At 31.1% G+C, this 20,537-nt stretch overlaps 2 protein-coding genes across 4 annotated transcripts in view; one reads left to right on the top strand and one right to left on the bottom strand.

Annotated features, from left to right (window-relative positions):
* Positions 1 to 1,171: 1,171 nt before the first annotated feature.
* On the bottom strand, positions 1,172 to 14,256 carry LOC134700310 (ATP-dependent (S)-NAD(P)H-hydrate dehydratase-like). The gene is made up of 8 exons (XM_063561659.1): positions 14,196 to 14,256; positions 13,425 to 13,572; positions 12,940 to 12,985; positions 11,763 to 11,851; positions 9,833 to 9,944; positions 9,194 to 9,244; positions 7,719 to 7,823; positions 1,172 to 1,339 (listed from the first exon to the last, which is right to left on the bottom strand). The coding sequence occupies exons 1-8, from the start codon at positions 14,254 to 14,256 to the stop codon at positions 1,172 to 1,174; spliced, it is 780 nt and encodes a 259-aa protein (XP_063417729.1).
* An 83-nt stretch (positions 14,257 to 14,339) lies between these two features.
* Positions 14,340 to 20,537, top strand: part of LOC134700239 (coiled-coil domain-containing protein 138-like) — a 41,188-nt gene continuing 34,990 nt past the window's right edge. Inside the window, exons 1-4 of one of the 3 annotated variants that reach the window (XM_063561601.1) lie at positions 14,340 to 14,412; positions 16,074 to 16,138; positions 18,635 to 18,808; positions 19,658 to 19,734. In XM_063561601.1, coding sequence (XP_063417671.1) covers positions 14,408 to 14,412; positions 16,074 to 16,138; positions 18,635 to 18,808; positions 19,658 to 19,734 — 321 coding nt within the window. In that variant the 5' untranslated portion in view covers positions 14,340 to 14,407. The other 2 variants (XM_063561600.1, XM_063561602.1) reach the window with 2 other exon arrangements.

Raw genomic sequence — 20,537 nt, 5'->3', positions numbered from 1 at the left:
CAAATCTACAGAAAATAAAATGACAAGAAAGTCTAGAAATAAGAAAAAGATTTTTCATGCATTCTCTTTGAAATTGTTGAAGACTGTGTATTAAACTCTAGATTTTTCTGTTCTTTCTGTGTTGTTTGCTTGCTGTCTTACTTTTTCAATCTGTTCTTGCGCCTTAAAAGTAGTGAAAATCAAGAATAAAGCATTGGGAAAGGAGATGAGATTGATCATATTTGAAAAAACGTAAACAAGTATTTTTTTATTTAGAAAAATATAAACTTTTGTTTCTTCTAAAGTCTTCCTTCTTATAGGCATTTTGTTAAAAATCAAAATAATCATATAAATCCATAGATTATTAAGAAAATATGTATATTTGTTTTAGAAATGATAAAGTCTAATCATATACAAGTAGATTCCCAAAAAAATATTTCTTATTAAACCTACACTTAAATTCAAAGAATAGAACAATTAAATAATTAAAATAATAACACAAAACATGACAAGATAAAATATGCACCACAGGAAGTTAAAACGACCCAAATATTTATCATCTAATTCTAACGATTCCACTAATTACAGGTTCAAATGATAATTAACACAGTCACACGATCTGTGAGCAAAGGGAGATAATTATACTATCATATTACTGACAACACAATTATAGGTAGGTATAATTACTCACATGCTCACACATACAGGTGAAAATTAATGAATCATTTCTGCACCTTATCAACCTTTCCTATTTTAAAGCTTTGAAATTATATTTTGCATTTATTTGGTTTCTTTAATTTTTTGTATTATTGGTATGGGGATTTTTAGATTTAGAAGCTACTAAAATTTATTTTATTTCTCATCTCATATGATGCCACTACTTTGAATATATAAGTTAAAAAAAAATATATAAATTAAATTTTGATATAATTTAAAGTTCATTGGATATTTTTTCATTGTCATTTCTCCTTCCGATATGATGTCATTAGGACCTTTCTTTACTATGGTAACATTTAACCTCTAACCTACCATTTTCTCCATCTGATATGATGTCATTATGACCTTTTAGCACTATGGTAACATTTGACCTTTGACCTACCATATTCTCCATCTGATATAATGTCATAATGACCTTTTAGCACTATGGTAACATTAGACCTTTGACCTACTATTTTCACCATCTGATATGATGTCATAATGACCTTTTGCCACTATGGTAACATTTGACCTTTAACCTACCATTTTCTCCATCAGAAATGATGTCATTTGGACCTTTCTTCACTATGGTAACATTGCCCAGGGCTCTGGACAGAACTTTTACAGCTAGTACTGGTTCTTCTGGTTTAGGCTTCTCTCCCATCTGCAAAATATATATTAAATCATTAATGTGCATCAGCTATACAAATTTTAAAATTGTCAGATTTTAAATTCAGAAATAAATTAGAAATTGAGGAATTGGCTTTTATTTTCGGTTCTTTTTTGTCCATAGCTCTTCAAATGTTTCAATGCTTTAGTTATAATACTGTTTCACTTCTAATACATCCTTTAAGATTTCAAAGATTCAGATCTCAACTTTCCAAGAGAAGATAAATTCAGGAAAGCTTATCATGAAAAAAAAAATATTTTTGTATTTTCCACAGAAAAATTGGAACCACCTGGAGGACTCTGTAAAGTGTGTACATGTACTACATGTACAATCAAAGAGTTTGAATCAGCACTCCTCATCACGCCAGACTCATCTATATTCAGAAGTGGGACATACAGATAAAGTGTCACCCAGTTTGTGTATAAGAAAGTACTTGACAACTACATGTTCCTGACTTAGAAATCAGATAAAATGTATAGATCTCAATTTTGTTTTGGTTTCAGGATTGGGGAAAAAACTCAAAGTTTGCTTATTTAAGGTCAAAGTTTATAGAATCTATAATAATCATAACACTTACAATTTATTTCTGTGTATAAGAATTATGCAATTCAAGGAACAACTATAAATATTAGTAGTAAAATATTTATATATAATTCTAAAACTTCAACCAAGAGTTCAAAGTGATGATGAAGGTGGAAATGTAATTTCAGAAGCAATTCAAAATCATTCAATATAATTGAAAGTTTTTAATTACGTGTTAAAATTTCTTTGATCATTATATATTGTCTTACAGGAATTAAACCACTTATCTCACAGTGAGGCTACAATAAATTAAATAACCGCTCTGTCTACCTAACAATGCTATCAGACCTCGTCATCAGGGAAACACTTTCTCTGCCGACCAGATACAATAACCAAAACACTAATTACGGGACTGAGGGCAATATTTAGTCATTTTGACAGAGTTGTCAAAGTATTTAAACACAACACGAGAAGATTTTATCACGGTTGTTTTCCAATCTGTTTAAATAATCGTAACCTGAACAGGACATTCAGAACACCTTGTTAACCCTTCGTAGCAGACTTTGTGTCTTTGCTTATAGTCACCTTTACAGAGCTTATCTCCAAACAGCACATGATGTGTTGGGAAAAAATGTTCTTAGCAAAAGTGAATGGTTCAAAGCTTAAATAGTAATTTTGATAATAAATTTTTGTGCAAAATTGCTACAAGTGTTATTTATAAAGTGTTAAATAATGAAGCATGTGGTTTTTTTCATTTTTCATCTTTGAATTTCTTTATCCGATCCCCCTACAGTTAAGCTTTTCAAAACACTTAAAAATATCTTATTGACAAGCAGTACTCATTCAGACTACTCCATAAATACCATAGCCAAAAAAATGGTCTATGATGAAACTTCCCCTTATCTCATTAAAAATGTACTATGTGTCATACAAGTGAGAGGTTTAGCTAGCTAATAAACCAGGTTCAATTACATTTCTGCATAAGAAAAATGCATTTACCAATTCAGGAATATAAAAGTTGTTGTCCTTTCGTTTGATGTGTTTGAGATTTTGATTTCGCCATTTAATTAGGGACTTTTCGTTTTGAATTTTCCTCGGAGTTCAGTATTTTTGTGATTACACTTTCTACTCTTAAAAAATTTAAAATTAACTACCCATTAAACACCATACTATTCATGATATTATGTATGCAAGACCAGGTTTCCATATCAAAACAATTTGTCTTTGGTGAAATCTTGGCTAATTCGGAAACAAATAAACAACCATAAAAATAAAATAAAAGTCTGCAGCAAATTAATTAAAACAATAAAATACTGATGGGCCAATTGTGTACTTGGAATTGTAACAATATAGATTAATTAAAAGTGGAAAGGCCAAGATTGTTGTTATTGAAATTAGCAAATTTCAGGAAAGTGTGGAAAAATAATTGTACCATTGGATAAATATCTGTTCATTTCAAAGATTTATGATGGACTTAAGAAAGGGATCAAGCATCTTAATCATGATAAATGTTGCAATTTTCTAGCTTACCTCCCTTTAATTCCCTGGCAATACACTAAGGTCATTAATTAGGTCATTTATAATACAAATGTAAATAAAGTGACAGAAACGGACATTGTTAAACAAACAGTGATCATAGCTTGTCCTTTGAATTATGGGTAAATAATGAAAATGGTTTCCAGTTTGTTATTTCTGGGGATTCTTTGGTGTCCAGTTAAGTCAAATGGGCAGAATTTAGCCAATTATCATCAATAATTGGAGGCCGTTTTCTGACATTTTATTATGAATAGGGGAGATTGTAGGATTATATATGTATTAATCCTGTCATTAAGGTCATGACCCTAAAAAACAGATATTTTAAAAACTGTGATGGATTTTAAATCATCACATTCAAATGTCCACCACTGCAATCTCATAATTATTAATAAAAGCAAAAAAAAACCCAACATGTAATGGGTTTTTCCCCTTTAAGAAAAAATTGGGTATGAAGGTAGGATTTCATGTTGTCCTTTTTGCTCAATTCTATATGGAGAAATATGCAATTTTGCAAGGACTAAAAGAACTTCGGTAATTTGAATAGAAATAAAATATTGAGGACCAGCAGATTTTCTTCAAAGACCATCAGGAGAAAAAAGCTTTCTAAAACTTTGCAGATGTCCCACCCTTTAAATCTTGGGAAAGCAATGGAACAATGATCATGATTAAAGAACAAAGAATACAAATCAGTAAAGGGAAAAGACTTAATAGATATAGGAAGATGTGGTATGAGTGCCAATGAGACAACTCTCCATCCAAATAACAATTTATAAAAGTAAACCATTATAGGTTAAAGTACAGTCTACAACACAGAGCCTTGGCTCACACCAAACAACAAGCTATAAATGGCCCCAAAAATACTAGTGTAGAGCCATTCAAACAGGAAAACCAATGGTCTAATCTATATAAAAAAAATGAGAAACCAGAAACACATATAAATTACATAAACAAAACCTACAGAACATCAGATTCCTTAGATTAACTTCCATGTCATAATCATTTCTCATTCTATCATACCAGATCTTCATATTTGTTAAGTTATCTATTTAAATTGAAAATTAAAAATTAGGTACAACCAAAATAAAATAAAGAATTTCTGATCAGAAGATTCACAATGAAAGCAACCTTATTATTGATCCATGTAATATATATAATTTTCAGGAAAAAAGATTTTTATAAAAAAAATTTTTTTTTTATTAATTTTGTACAAACATCATTAAAAACGTAAATGGATTTTTGAAATTTGGAATCAACTATATAATTTTCATTAAATGGAATGATGTTCCTGGTTTTAAATTTCTTTAAATGAAACATGCTAAAGGTTGGAATGACAACAACAGTGGATACTATATCAAATAATGAATTATTTATTACAAATTTTTATTGAATTACAGTTGTTGTATGTTTACAAGGTAAAGGTCACATTTAATTCAAAATGGTTCACTCAAGAAACCTTTGTACCAACTCTTGTAAGGGTCTGTGTTTGCAAGTTGTAATGCAAAATTTGTGCCCCTTTACAACATACCCTCATTTTCAGCAGTAATTGTTAGTTCCTCTGCTTCATGGCAGTTCATCCCATTTTTTTTTTAAACCTACCTATTGTATCAGCTGGTAATGTTTTTATTTTTTGCTGTATACACATGAAATATGTGTCACTGGACATTAGGCAAACAAAAATCAATTTATCAGAATGATCATTTGCAAATTACGAAAAATGAAAAAGAGAAGAATGAAAACTGTTGGGGTAATAATGCAGTGAATTTCATTACTTATGGATACACACAGTTTCAGGCCTTCAACAAAATTCACAATTTCATGATTCCTATGAAGAATTTGTCAAAACTTTAAGTTTTTATTTTTTATGGTAAATAAAATCCATCTTCAATCCATTGAAATTTGTATAATGTATCACTCAAAATCAACATGCATGACATGTCCACATTATAAAATATATTTTTTACCCAACTAGTTTCAAATGAAAGCAGTTTGCAGATCCCTAACTCTTTTCATCTTATATTGGTGATGGATTATTTTTTCATGAAAAATTTGTTGTGGGTTCTGGTGTATATGATGGTCAAGGGGAGATAATTGACTTTTTCATATTTTGAGATTGACATCAATTTTTTTTTTACCCAAACAGTTGCACATGAAGACAGTTTGCTGATATCTAACTCTTTTCATCTTTTATTAATGTTGGATTACTGTTTCATTAAAAAATTCACAAATGTATCTTTAAAGATTTCATTCTTTTTTTTAGTTTCAGTGTACATGATGGTCAAGGGGAGATAATCGCCTTTTTCATTTTTGCAATGCAGAGATTGGCATCCTTCCTTGCATCACAGATGCAATCAGCTATTGAATATTTACATAAAAGATACCATTTGAATAAAATATAGTTATAGATATACATTTTAAATAAAAAAATAACTGTTTTTTGAGAGACAAAGAAATTTTGCACAAATGTATTTTAATTTTAATTGGAAATAACTAAAGACTGCGTAGTGTAGCAAATATTCACAAAATATCCTTTAAACAAGAGTGGGTTATCTCTTTTAATTTATTTTCTGAAAGTTGATTATCCAAATAGTAACTCTAAAAGAGATTCCCAAAGAATATCAATCTCATTTTTTTCATATACAGAGGATATATTTCCCTTGTTTAATCACAACTAAAGAGAATAATTGACCTCCTCAATAACAAAAAAATGTAAGTACAGTTAGATTATATTTTCATATAAAATTTAAATGTATATGACGTTCAGTGGTTTTCGTTTTTTTATGCCGTTCATACGTGTTTCTCGTTTTTTATATAGATTAAACCATTGGTTTTCCTGTTTGAATTGTTTTATATTAGTAACTTTTAGGGCCCTTTATAGCTTGCTGTTTGCAGTTGTCTCATTGGCACTCATACCACATCTTCCTTAATCTATATACATTTTAATATAAAAGAAATGTATGTGGTTTTACAATTTTTAAAATTGGTATACATTCAGAAATTCCATAAAACCTTGACACAAAAATTGACAACTAATCACAACAAAATTTCATGATCATAAATAAACATCCATTGTTGAAAAAATACAAATCATACTGACTGTTTGCATTACCATTACAAATGGAAATCTTTTCTACTGAAAGGCATCTACTCAGCTTTCAAGGAAAGAACTATACAAACAGTGATCAGAAGGACGTGCGCCCTGGGCCTATAGCGCATATCGACCAGAAATGGCCCATAGAGTGACAAATGTAAGCGCCCACGTGGCGCACAATATTTTTCACTTCATTTCGAAACGTTTAGATATCGGCAAATGGATTTCCGATCGTGTTCCGCCGTGTGTGTAATGTTCCCCTATCCTATATATTTTTGGGATATCTCGGGTGTCGACGTATCAGGTGTTTTATTATTGTAATAGAACCATGCGGTTTAACGACTCTGGTGTTTTCGTATGGTAATAATAGAACCATACGGTTCAACTGATTACCCCAAAAACGTAATTAACCATCATTCTTGATATATTTTTTGGTAAACAACTTTAAATTTGTGAAATTTGGCTAGTAAAGATGAGATTAATCTCTAATCATAATCTTTTAAGTTAGTGTAACTTGCTATTATTTCGATTGAAAAACCCCAAAGCCTTTAAATGAATATAGTTTTTGTCTCCATTAAAGGCACTTAACTGTCCTTGTCATTTTTTGGTCTTTGGCTCGTTTTGACATTTTGTAAACATGACTTCAGCGAATTGTTGTTTTGTTCTATCAATTAATGATACTCCCTACTGTTAGTCTTGTCATTGTCATGAAGTAATAATAATACAATAAGTGCAGAGGAAATGCCAGAAATGTCCTCTGATACGGAACGTCTGGAATAAGTATGGTTTCGACTAAGACCTAAATTTAATGTACAAAAAAACATGAACATGTACAAGGCAACAGAACCAGATTGAATATTGTAAATAATTGTTATCTTAAATATTGTCCGGTTTGGAGGAAGTTAAAATAACTTATTGTATATTCATTGAAATTGAAATTACAAAATCACAGGAACAATATCCATGATATAATTTAAAATCATAAAGGTAAGTACCACCATCTCTTTGCACAAATATACTGATACTTTTTTTTTTTATAGTAGTCAATTTAAATGGCCTACTCATTTGACAACATGGCCCATTATTTTTTAAAATGGCCCATTGAATTTATTTTTGGGGGCCCTGGGCCCATAGTGAAAAAATCCTTCCAGATCACTGTACAAATAATAAATTATATTACTGTCATAGTGTTTCCATTGTCAATCATAAATATCTGATTTAACTTACCATTTTTTCATAAAGTCTTCCAAATTCTACTATATTTGGTGTAAGTATTGCCTTTCCATAGGATTTGATTAAGTCTGGATGTTCTGTTATAAGGAAAAGTCCATCCTGAAAGAAAAAAAAAAATGTTATGGTCAAAGGGAGGCAATCTTTACAATTTTACCAACTCCTAAGAGTGAGCACATTATGATTATATGCATTTTATTTCTATTGGTTCATATAACAGGTAAATTATCATCAAATAAAGAATTGATTAAGTGATATGAAAGCAAATGAGAGGCAAAAGATACCAGAGGAACAGTCAAACTCATAAATAAAAAATAAACTGACAGCGCCATGGCTTTAAAAGACAGACAGACAAAAAAAGAACAAAAGAAACAACACAGACATTTATAGACTGAGCAACACAGACCCCACAAAAAACTGGGGTGATCTCAGGTGCTGCGGAAGGGTAACAGATCCTGCTCCACATGTGGTATCTGTCTTGTTGCTCATGTTATTACAAACCTAAATAGTCTAATCCGGTAGGTCACATTCATGAAAGGGAAGGGGATTGTAGTTACTATGTAGGAAACATATCTGATTTCATCTGTGAAATGGTTATTCCATTAGGGTCAACCAATTTGAGATGGCTTTCATAAAATTTACAAAGGGATGATTTAAATTTCACATTTGGAACTCTTGGTTTAATAGCTTCTTTGTGAGCAGCAACCCTCTATCAAGGAAATCATGATGCTTAATTAAATACATCAGGGATGCTTTCTTATTGCATAAAAATTTCAAAATCAGGGTCACATTTAAATATTTACATCCAAAAACAAACTTGTTACGTACATCTTTATATAAATGTTATAATAATCAAAAGTGTTGTTTTTCTATTGTTACCTACATTACCATGGCAACACATGCATTAAAGTGATAACTGATTTCCACAAGTTATTAGAGTTAATATATTATTATTTTGAACACTGCAAAACTTTGAAATATTAGATATTTCTCTTAAAAATGCCAAAATGTCTTCTGTGCTGAGCCTATTAAATGCAATATATATTAATGATTTTTACTGATTGCAGACTATGCTGTATAGGATTTGCTCATTGTTGAAAGCCGTACAGTGACCTATAGCTGTTAATTTCTGTGTCATTTGGTCTCTTGTAAAGAGTTGTCTCAATGGTAATTGTACCATATCTTTTTTGTTAAAGATAAGTTTTTTGTGTTCCAGTGTATATGATGGTCAAGGGGAGATAATAGCCTTTTACATAATAGGCATCCTTCTCTGCATCTTTCAGTAGATGTAAGTAGTCATTTGATATTTCATTAGAGACACCTTTTGAACAAACAATATATATATACATGATATATTTCAAATCATCAGTGATTTTTTGAGAGTGAAAGAAATTTTTGGCAATTTGTTCAATTTTCAAGGGAGATAACTAAAGACTAAATACCACATTTTCTTTTTAAGTTTATAAACTTACAGCATCTACAACAAGAGGTAGGTTTTTCTTCTTTACTTCTTCTAATATATTCTAAAAAATAAAATTATCATCCAAAATTAGCATCCAGCATGAATTTAACATAAAAGGGACTCTTAGGTATTGGTAAGACAACCATTAGTAAAACTAAAAATCTAAATAAACTCCTATTTTGGAAATAAAAATCATGGTTAATTTATTTCTATTCTGTTAAAAAAAGTACCAAATAATTGTCAAAAAAATGCACATACTTAGCAAAAAATCTAAACTACCAGACCAAGTATAGGATAACCTTGTGTTAAAATATAAAGTTCACTAGTTTGAGGTTGCAAAACAGAATGAATGCTAGACTTCAAATTCATAATAAACTTTCAAAGTAATTTTTATATTTATCACATAGACTAAGTCAGGAGCCTCTGGCCTTTGTTAGTCTTGTATTATTTTTTATTTTAGTTTCTTGTGTACAATTTGGAAATTAGTATGGCGTTCATTATCACTGAACTAGTATATATTTGTTTAGGGGCCAGCTGAAGGACGCCTCCGGGTGCGGGAATTTCTGTTGGTTACCTTCTGCTGTTGTTTTTTTATTTGGTTGGGTTGTTGTCTCTTTGACACATTCCCCATTTCCATTCTCAATTTTACCTTAGCTGTATCTAAACAGACAACTGGATCCCTGCCCAGACCTGGTCCCAGTACAACAGCATGCATTCTCTCTAACCATTCACTGGTCTCATGAACAGCAAATTTTGATTCTCTGAAGTGAACATAAAAGATGAAAATTCAAGATATCGGTTAAAGAAAATAAAACATAAACAAGGATGACAGGATAAGGCTTACCTTAAAAATAAACTGTTATCACAAAGACATGTCTCCCCTTTTCGTAATTTTGATTATGCAAATGTTGAAATCAAAATAGCAATACTTTATCATCTTACACAAGTTATGCAAATATTCAAAGTCAATGAACCATTACTCAGTTACATGGCTAACAATCTCCATGTAATTGAGATGTGCCAATGCTAATACAAATGCATATCAAATACCATTGACTTATTATACGTCGTTCTCAACCCTAAATCACACATTAACTTGTCATGCTTGTAAACTATGTAAAAGTTTTAAAATCAATGAAATGCAATGAAGAGGGAGTGCAACTATATAATCTCCATGGAAACGATAATTGCAAATGCCAATAAATTTGCATACCAAATATCATTGACTTAACATTAGCAGTTAATCTTAAACTGATCTAATCACAAACTAGTATTACATGTAAACTAAGATAAGTTCCAAAGTCACATTAGACCATGACTTAGGGGCGAGGCCAAATATTCTCCATGGAAATGAGATGCGCCAATGCTTATACAATTGAATACCAATTAACATTGGCCTACTACTAATGGATCCCCTTAAACTGACCTAATCAAAAACTAATACATGATAACTTATAAAAATTTTCAAAGTCAATCAACTTATGACTAAAGGGGTGGAGCCAAATTATCTCCATGGAAATGAGATATGCAACTGCTTATACAACTGCATACCAAATATCATATGCATTGACCTACAATTTGTGGTTCCCCATAAATTGACCTAATCACAAACTAATACATGTAAAATAAGCAAAAGTTTCAAAGTCAAAAGACCATGACTGAGGGGGCAGGACCACATTATCTCTATGGAAATGAGATGTGCCAATGCTTATACAACTGCATACCAAATATGATTGACCTACCACTTGTGGTTCACCATAAACTAGACCTAATTACAAACTAATACATGATAACTTATAAAAATTTTCAAAGTCAATTCACTTATGACTAAAGGGGTGGAGCCAAATTATCTCCATGGAAATGAGATATGCAACTGCTTATACAACTGCATACCAAATATCATTGACCTACCATTTGTGGTTCCCCATAAATTGACCTAATCACAAACTAATACATGTAAAATAAGCAAAAGTTTCAAAGTCAAAAGACCATGACTGAGGGGGCAGGGCCACATTATCTCTATGAAAATGAGATGTGCCAATGCTTATACAACTGCATACCAAATATGATTGACCTACCACTTGTGGTTCACCATAAACTAGACCTAATTACAAACTAATACATTGTTGACGCCATTGCCGCTGTCGCAACTGCCGATGCTGGAAACATCATACCTATGTCTCGCTTTTTGACTCAGTCAAGGCGAGACAAAAATACTTGCATGACTTGTGGGATATTACTTACTTATTGGGTAGGTATGAAGGTATTCTTTATTTGCTTTTTGTCCAACAACATAATGTTTTAGACAAGAAAACAAAGTAAGAGTAGAACAAAATCTCTAAAAAAAAGAATTTAGACCATCTATATGTCATACATTTTCTGGGAAGGTTGCTTTTTAAGGTAGATAGATAGACAACAATTAAAATTTTATTTTAGACCTAATACAATTAAAAGTTGAATATCCAGAATAAAAAGGTCTAAAAATTGAATACCCAATTGAAAATCAAAATATGCTGTCTTAAGGAAATCTGAAAAATATCTCATAGAATGTACAGTATAAAACAATTCAAATCACTCACAATATTGGATGAACAATCAATTCTGGACTGTAACTTTTGATAACTGTGGATGCTCCTTCAGTGCAGAAAACATGAGACAAATCAGCTCCCTGTTAAATGTAAATTATTTTACTACATATTTTATAGTTGAATCATTTTTTTTAATTTTGAGTATATTGGTAAATATTTTAAGGTGTTGTACATTGAATGTAAACTTTGTTGATTATTATCACAATTTAAGTTTTTGGTCCTGCAATGTAATTTGTATCAAATATCATAACTTTTTGGATATAAAATAAAATTCAGAGAATATGCTGCAATTTAATCTTGTTGTAATCTGTTTTTAATTCCTGTTGATATTGTGGGAATTAATCATAAGGGGCCTTTGTGACTAAGTGGTCTAAGAAAACCAACTGGTTCCCTATATATAGCTAGACTTGTCAAAATTGATGTTGTGAATTTCGAATCTTTCCTTAGCATATGAACTTGGCTACAATCTTAATTGACTACAATTGACAATTTTCCATAAAAGATTGTACATTTAGTTCACTGTTTCTCCCTTGAAAATAAAAACTGACTGTTTTTCCAAGGGCATTGCTCACAATTACAGAGAATGTTTTCAACTCTTAATGGATTCATCAAAATTTTTCTATTATCAATTTTCAACTACAATGTATAATCAAAAATTTTATTATAAACATCACTTCATAAAATATATAAAACAAAATATGAGTCAATAAAATATAATTTTGACAACTGCAGATGCAATAATAGTCCATTTGACAATTACCGATTTGATTCTACATGTACATATGTATTATTACACACTTTTAAACACATGACTTCCCTTTGTCAATCGTAGACTGGTTCTTTACCCGACAAAATTGGCTTTTGCCAATGCAAAGCATGATGAATTGAAAGTAGTGTATTGGCGGTTATATTAATTTTACATGAAAAATAAATTCTGATGTCAAAAGTATTTAGCTAAACAAATTAATGCAATTAAAAGATTTAAAAATCTTATAGATTACTCACATTAGGCACAAGTTAATTTGCTCTTTCTGCTAGCTCTCCATTATAAATAAAAATTAATGTTCCTCATAAAGGGAGACAACAAAAATAAAGATCTCTAACAATAGGGTAAATGATTGGAATTGGCAAATAGCCTATTGTTTTATAAACATCTGTGTGAACTTACCACTTTTAAAGCAGATATTGCAGCAAAGTATGGAGCTCCTGTGTACCTGAAATAAACAATAGCAAATGTTGACTTCTGTGTTTTAGCAAAATTCATATAGAAAAAAATCACCAATAATTTAATCTTTTTCACTCTTGACTTGTTACAATAAATGCTTTTGAAAAGAGGAAAAGTTGATTATGAAAATTACTTCACCACCAAAAATTCAAATCAAGAATTACTAGAAACAAAGAAATCATTAATAATGATTAAAGAACAAATCATAATAAAATGTTTAAAATAGTTAAACATTTAGCAGTTTAGTGAAATGTTATCTTAAAGGAAAAGTATAGGTCATTAGTACTACGAATAAGAGGGATTAAACTTACTCTTTTGACCCTCCAATAACAGCTATTTTCCCTGCAAAACCTTTGTGCGTGTTAAATGTGAGTGGGTGAATCACTGATTAAGTGTTAGTAGTACTATGAGCTAGAGAGATTACTTACTCTTTTGACCCTCCAATAACAGCTATCCTCCCTGCCAAACCTTTGTGAGTATTAAATGTGAGTGGGGGAATCACTGACTGCACCATCTCCAGTAATAGGCCTGGTTTGTTGTAACTTGTGTGAACCCATTGGAAACTTCCAATTTTGGCTGTAAATTAATTGAATATTGTCATGAAATAGAATATATAACATGTATAATACAAGTTCCAAATATTCTATATTCCAGAATAGATATAAGATTGTTTATAAAACCAAATGAAAAATGAACCGATTGATGCCTGATTTATATAATTCCAAGGCCGTCAGTCGGCACCAGAAGCTACGAAGCAGCACATCTATTTTGGATGGGCAAATATCCACTTTTTGATATGGGACAAACTCTGACATCCCACTGCCCCAGCTTGTCTGGCAAAACAGCTGTTAGACGTCAGAGTAATCTCTGACTATTATATATATTATCAAATGATTTCGAAAACTTCAGGAAACTGAATGGAGTGTAAAAGTTTTCAAACATTCATTCGATTAAAAAAGGTTCAAAAGTAGATATACTTTACTTGCCAAATCGATGTTATATAGCACAATCGAGATACATAGGCTAAAAATGTGTTGATATACAGAACTATATACAAACTACGCAGTGATATGTAATCTTGTGCAGTTTGGAAAGTGTGTTTAACTTGTTAAAATCAGAATGGTTAAGGTTTTTTGTCTATATTTTAGAAAAAAACATGTTTTCAGAAAGTAATTGACAAATTAGATATTAGTGACAACCTGTTGGTCCACCACTGGACCTGCTCAGAAGTGAACCTAAAAGACTAGCTACAGACAGCATTTTCCCCGCGGTTTGTCCTTCACCTTTTTCTCTCCCGTATGAATAAGTCTAGCGATGTTCGAATGTCTTACTTTTCGGGATACTTCTTGAAGTAATATCAAGTCTAAGGGAAACTCCAGAGAAACAAGAATGAATCCTGCAGAAAAACAAGATGGCGTAAGAAACTATAAACAAATGTAGAATTTTCAAACTTTAAGTGACAACTTGTCGCTTGAGCACCCTTAAATACTTAATTCTACTTCTCAGTAACAAAGCTCGCTTGAGTAAAGTCTTTTGATTATAAGATTTTAGTAGACTTAAAGCAGAAATGCTGTTTTCATTTGGGGTTCAATTTGAATTCTTGTTCAGACAAGAAAAACAGGTTGAGTAAATAAACATAATGAACATGAATCAGGTGTTTTAAAAGTTTTTAAAAGGGTAAAATCTGTTAAAATTAATCATAATGCGAAATAGACAGGCTTTTATATGGAGAGCATGAATTTCATAACAAAATCGCTTGACTCCACTGGGACCTCTCTGCGTTACAACTAGTCAAGGCAGTGAGTCAACCAACTGAGCTTAAGAAGTACTTACTAAGCTCAATCGCTTACAGCTGACTAAGTATCTACCACACTTTTTACTTTAGGGAAGCAATCCAATCACAAATACATGTATGTAAACAGGTTTAACCCGCACATTCTGTATGTGCCTGTCCCATGACAGTGGTAGGAAATTGAATTTTCATTGTTTTTCCTCCTACCAAACTTGCTACTTTTATTTAGCTCTACACTCAAGTTAGTTTTAACACCAGTCATGATTTTCCAACAAATTACAATAATAACCTAATTAGTTTTGTGAATACCAAAAGAGACACATTGTCAGTATGATATGTTTTAGACTAGTATACGTCTCTTAGATCTACCAATTAATAATCATATATAATTATTAATCATGCCATATCTATCTGTCTATCATATCTATATAACCCCTAAAAATGTTTTACTTAAAAAAATCATGAAATTTTATTCAGAAAAATATAATATATATAGATATATTGATGTAAACATCCAATACGTCGACTTGTATTCGAATAAAAAAAAAGGGTCCAACAAACCCAGGTGATGAACATGTGGTGTGCAAAAGTAAAGGATGAGAATGTGTTTTTTTATGAAACAAAAATCAATGAATTTGCTCATGTAGCAAATAACTAAGATTGAAAAAACAGTTTCATATTTATTATACATGTAAATGACAATAAAACACAAATATAGCAATATCTCCATATGAAATGTATTCCTTGAATGTTTATTACAACACTTTTATACATTGTACTTGAACTTCACTTTAAAACTCCATAAAAAATTAGCCACATCAAAAGAAAGTGGTTGGCTTAACTTTAGTTCTATAAAATTCATTGAAATAAATTAATTCACACACTAGAAATTTAGAAGTTACTGATCATTATACGCTCACTATTACTGAATGATCCTGAATAAGATGAATACATGCTACATTTAAGAATTGAATGCTTCTTTTTGTAAATTTATTGGGGTGTAAAAGCGTTGACCGAAGTACATTTTGTATGAAGCGCCGAAGCTATAATTACATTTTTTAGCTAGGATTATTAAAACATGATGTTCATGAAGTTAATTTTTTAAATTCACCTGTGCACTTTATTGTGGGACCTCGTGTCATCATGAATGAAATGTTATTGTCTCATGCAACTGCTTACGGAATAACATGTGATGTGCAATTAGCCAATCAGAATAACGTATTATAATGAAACATACATCTAATGTAATTATTTATTATTACAATTTAAAATTATATGCTTTCAGGATGAGTAAAGGAATTTTCAGACCAAAGAAAATGGACTTCACAGAAAGTGATGATAGTGATATTGGTAAAATATACAATATAACACAGAATTGTTGTAGTTCCGTCAAAGGATTAATCTTTATAGATATAGGAAGATGTGGTATGAGTGCCAATGAGACAACTCTCCATTCAAATCACAATTTATAAAAGTAAAGTATTATAAGTCAAGGTACAGTCTTCAACACCTTGCTCTCACATCAAACAGCAAGCTATAAAAGGCCCCGAAAAATTACTAGTGTATATTTAAATGGGAAAACCAACAGGTTAACCTCTAGAAAAAATAGAGAAATGAGAAACACTTATGAACCACATCAACAAACGACTGAACTACTGAACATCAGACTCCTGACTTAGGACAAGTGCAAACAATTGCAGCGGTTTTAATGGTACCAAACCTTCACCCTTATCTGAAAGAATAGTATAATGAGACAATCAAACAACACAAAATGTCAAATGACAACCTACATGCAGCCTATTAATTCTAAATAATTGTGTTCTTTGATTAAAACAAATGTGAATTAGTTTAGCTGAGACTACAATGTATAACCATGATAACAGATCTGACACCAAAATTTCAAATGACTTAACCATATAGATGGTTATAAACAGGGTTTTTCGCTGGCCTTCGCAATTTGCGAAAAAATAATAATTGTGGCGATTAAAATTCGTCATTGGCGAAAGAATTTGGTGAAAATATATATATAACAATTTATTTTCAGCCATCTTGTTTATTTACTTTTTCGTATTTCTCTGGCTTAACCGATCAGACAATACTCGGAATTCACCTTGAACTCATTAAGACTTTGACAGAAAATTATAAATCGGCTGATTACATTTATAGCTATCGACATCAAAGAACTAATTAATAAAGGTGTTGATTGTATGATATGACAAAATGATATGGTTAAACGGCTTCTGTCACATGTCACAAAAGGGATTTATTAACCACTTTGCAACGCACGTGTCAGAAGCAAAATCTTTAATCTTCCTCTCTTTCTAGAAAAGAAAACTGTTGTTATGACAAAAAATATTCAAAAGCAAGAAAGGTCTCTGATTTAAAACTTTATCATTTAACTTTTATATAGATCATTGATTTGAGTTGGTACTTTAAAGTCGTTTCAGTGACACATGTGTTTTAAGCATAAAGTTTTACTTATTTACGATGGTCTAGAAAAGAAAACTGTCCATATGAAGAAATCTTTTCAAAAGGTTGGCATGAGAAAAACCCTATAATGTAATGACTACACCTTGCACGAGGGATCAATTTCAAGTGATAAGATGTTTTGTTTTGTTATAAGAACCACTAAAAAAACTAATAAAGTGGCGAAAAGTATATTGTTTTGGTGAAAGAGGTGGCGAAAAAAATGCTCGACTCAGGGGAAACCCTGGTTATAAAGATATAATGAAAGAGAAGCACCTAGTGACCGATAACCTTGAGTTATTTCTTACATGAGCGTAATCAAATTAATGCTTCTATTTGGCTCCGCCCTCCAGAATGTTTTTATTCAAGTGGTATGGGTCAGCCAGGCATATATCTAGACTAAACACATATTTTAAACATATTATCTGTTTCTATTGACTATCTGTTTCTATTGACTATCTGTTTCTATTGACTATCTGTTTCTATTGACTATCTGTTTCTATTGACTATCTGTTTCTATTGACTGTGCCAATAACACTTCTGATAGACATTTCATCCCCTATGGCTTTACTAACTCCAAAAGTCAGTACTTTTGTGTTGACATGAAATGTCATTGATATGTTCATTTTCTGTAAGATTTACTTTTATATAAACATGATAAAAATGTTGAGTTTTGAAACACTGATTCTTGTCTACCTCCATGCACAGATTACCTTTATAGCTGTGTTTTGGACAAATTTCATGAACTTCCCTTTTCTAAAGCTTTTAAATTTAAATTTGATTAAAGGCCTTTCAACTGTGATAACTTTTATTTAGATGAAATGTGTATCTGACATACCAAATTATAAGACTAGTTAGTATCATTGATGGGGTTTTTCACATATATTTATAGATAGACCTTTTTATGCCCCATTTATGGGCATTATGTTTTCTGGTCTGTGCATCCATCTGTATGTCCTCCGTTCATTTTTCCGTCTGTCCTACTTCAGGTTAAAGTTTTTGGTCGAGGTGTTTTTTAATGAAGTTGAAGTTCACTGAACATAGAAAATGATAGTGCAGATGGGGCCTCCATGTACTTGGGACACAAAAAGTCATTCTTGTTCACAATATTTTACATGTAGGTCCAAGGTTTTATTATATTTGGTGAACCCAAAATGGCTCTATGAACTACAGCAAAAAAGTTTTATTTTTTTTAAAGTTTCTGTCTTCCTGTGGATTCTATTAGACATCTAAAATGACCCCTATTAATCCACCAGATGACAATCCACATGGACAGATCATTGAGTACTTTATTTATTTTCAGATTCCACAGTGACCCCTATCAATCCACCAGATGACAATCCACATGGACAGATCATTGAGTACTTTATTTATTTTCAGATTCCACAGTGACGCCTATCAATCCACCAGATGACAATCCACATGGACAAATCATTGAGTCAGACAGTTTGTCAGATTTCTACCTGAATGAAGCAAAACAACATAAACATCCAAAACATCAGAGAAAAAAGAGAAACCATTATCACTCTGACCATACTGCTGATGAAGCTGAAGGTATAATTTAATTAACGGAAATAATAATAGTATTAAAAATTTAATACACCATGGTTTATATTTTCAGTTTTTATTGGACTATGGCAAAACTAGGTGCTTGTGTTTGTGTGTATATTACTTTGGAATATCTAACTACATAGGACTTTGTTTGTCTGATCTGATCAAATTGGATATTGTTACTTGGTAATCTTTTGTGTGTTTATAACTTTATGTGTGTGTGAAACTTGAAGAAAAAAAAATAACCACAAAATTGTTTATCTAATCAAGAAAGACATCTTTGTACTGATATTAATAAAACAAAATATTGAATACACACTATTGAGACAGCAAACTAGGGACAAAGTAGGTCAAACATACTGTAATCATACCACATATTCATATATCTATATAGCAACACCATTTTCCAAGTAAAGCACAGCTTTTCCTTTTTTCTCATTTTGCTAATAGAAAAGAAAGAACATGGGGTGCCCATCCATAAAACAAAATCAGTAAATGCACAGCAAAAAAAACACCACAAAAAGCAAAGAAACATCACTGTTCTGCTGTTTTTAGTCTCAAAGTCTCAGTGGGGCTTTCAACACTGAGCAAAACAACTCTCATTTCTTATGGAATTTTCTTGTACATTGTATTTGAAATTTTTTCATTCACCTGTTGGAAATTAAAAAAGTGGAATGTTTGGAAACTTACTTGTTACTGTGCCCATCCAAAGTACAGGTGCTTTAAAGCTTGATGTGTTTTACAATTATCTACATAATGATAGTGATTTTTGACTCCTGTCACCAATATGTTATTTCTTCATAAAGACAAAGATGTCAGTGTTAATTTAAATTATATTGTATTTTTTTGTAGATGAGTTCAATAAATCTAAAGAAGAAAACATCAAAGATATATATAAAGAACTACAAGTTATCAGTGATAAGTTAAAGGTAGTATTAAATCTATGGGAATATTTTTATTTGTACCTTCTATTCACACATTAAGATGTTTGCAGTGTTGAAGTTTTCACTGTGAAAAAATGTAATTTCTTGTCCTTAAAGGATAGACCTTTCTGATTACAACTGTGTAATATGCTATCTCATTTCATCAGCAGCAGTATTCAGTTAATTGCAAATTATATAGGATGTTTATTTATCTTTGGAAATTAAAATGTGGTTGTTACCAAGGATCCGGAAATTTTTTCACCTAATTTCGGTCATTTACCTACAACTTAAAAGTTGATGCCCCTTTTCAAAAAATGATTGCCAAAATTACATTACTGCATGAGACTCATTATGAGTATGCTCATACTCGATAGTCATGTTCGTAGCATCAACAAACTTGTTTCACTGTTGCATCGCATTTACTTCATGATTTGTTCTACCAAATGCAACAGTTTAAAAATAAAATGATTTTAATGACTCAAAACGATATTATTCTCAGTTATCGCTTACGTTTCCTTTGATTCTGAAGTCAAAATTCAAACTGGATGTACTGCGACGATACTAAAATGAACAATTCCGGACTCATTTCCGGGATTAGTTTTGTTTATCAAAATCACAGGAAATCATCGGCTTCTTAATATTTTACCTTTAATAGTAAGTGTAATAATATTAATTAAAATAGTTGTACTAGCTTTATTTAGGATGAAATTATTTAAATTTACAATTGTCTAAATCTGTGAAAGAGAATTTCAAGCATGCGTATTACATAGTAAACAAAGCACGTGTGTTCGAAGTAAAAAAAAAAATTT

This window comes from Mytilus trossulus, unplaced genomic scaffold (genome assembly GCF_036588685.1).
Source record: "Mytilus trossulus isolate FHL-02 unplaced genomic scaffold, PNRI_Mtr1.1.1.hap1 h1tg000128l__unscaffolded, whole genome shotgun sequence".
NCBI lineage: Eukaryota > Metazoa > Mollusca > Bivalvia > Mytilida > Mytilidae > Mytilus > Mytilus trossulus.
Note: the sequence above shows the minus strand (reverse complement) of the source record. Positions and strands in the feature narration are given on the sequence as shown.

Excerpts from the sequence above, each read along its gene's own strand:
- LOC134700310 (XM_063561659.1), bottom strand. The coding sequence starts at position 14,256 with ATGCTGTCTGTAGCTAGTCTTTTAGGTTCACTTCTGAGCAGGTCCAGT. Across the intron at positions 12,986-13,424 it reads GTTATTGGAGGGTCAAAAGA|GTACACAGGAGCTCCATACT; the intron begins GTAAGTAATCTC and ends TGTTTATTTCAG. Across the intron at positions 1,340-7,718 it reads GAAGACTTTATGAAAAAATG|ATGGGAGAGAAGCCTAAACC; the intron begins GTAAGTTAAATC and ends TATATTTTGCAG.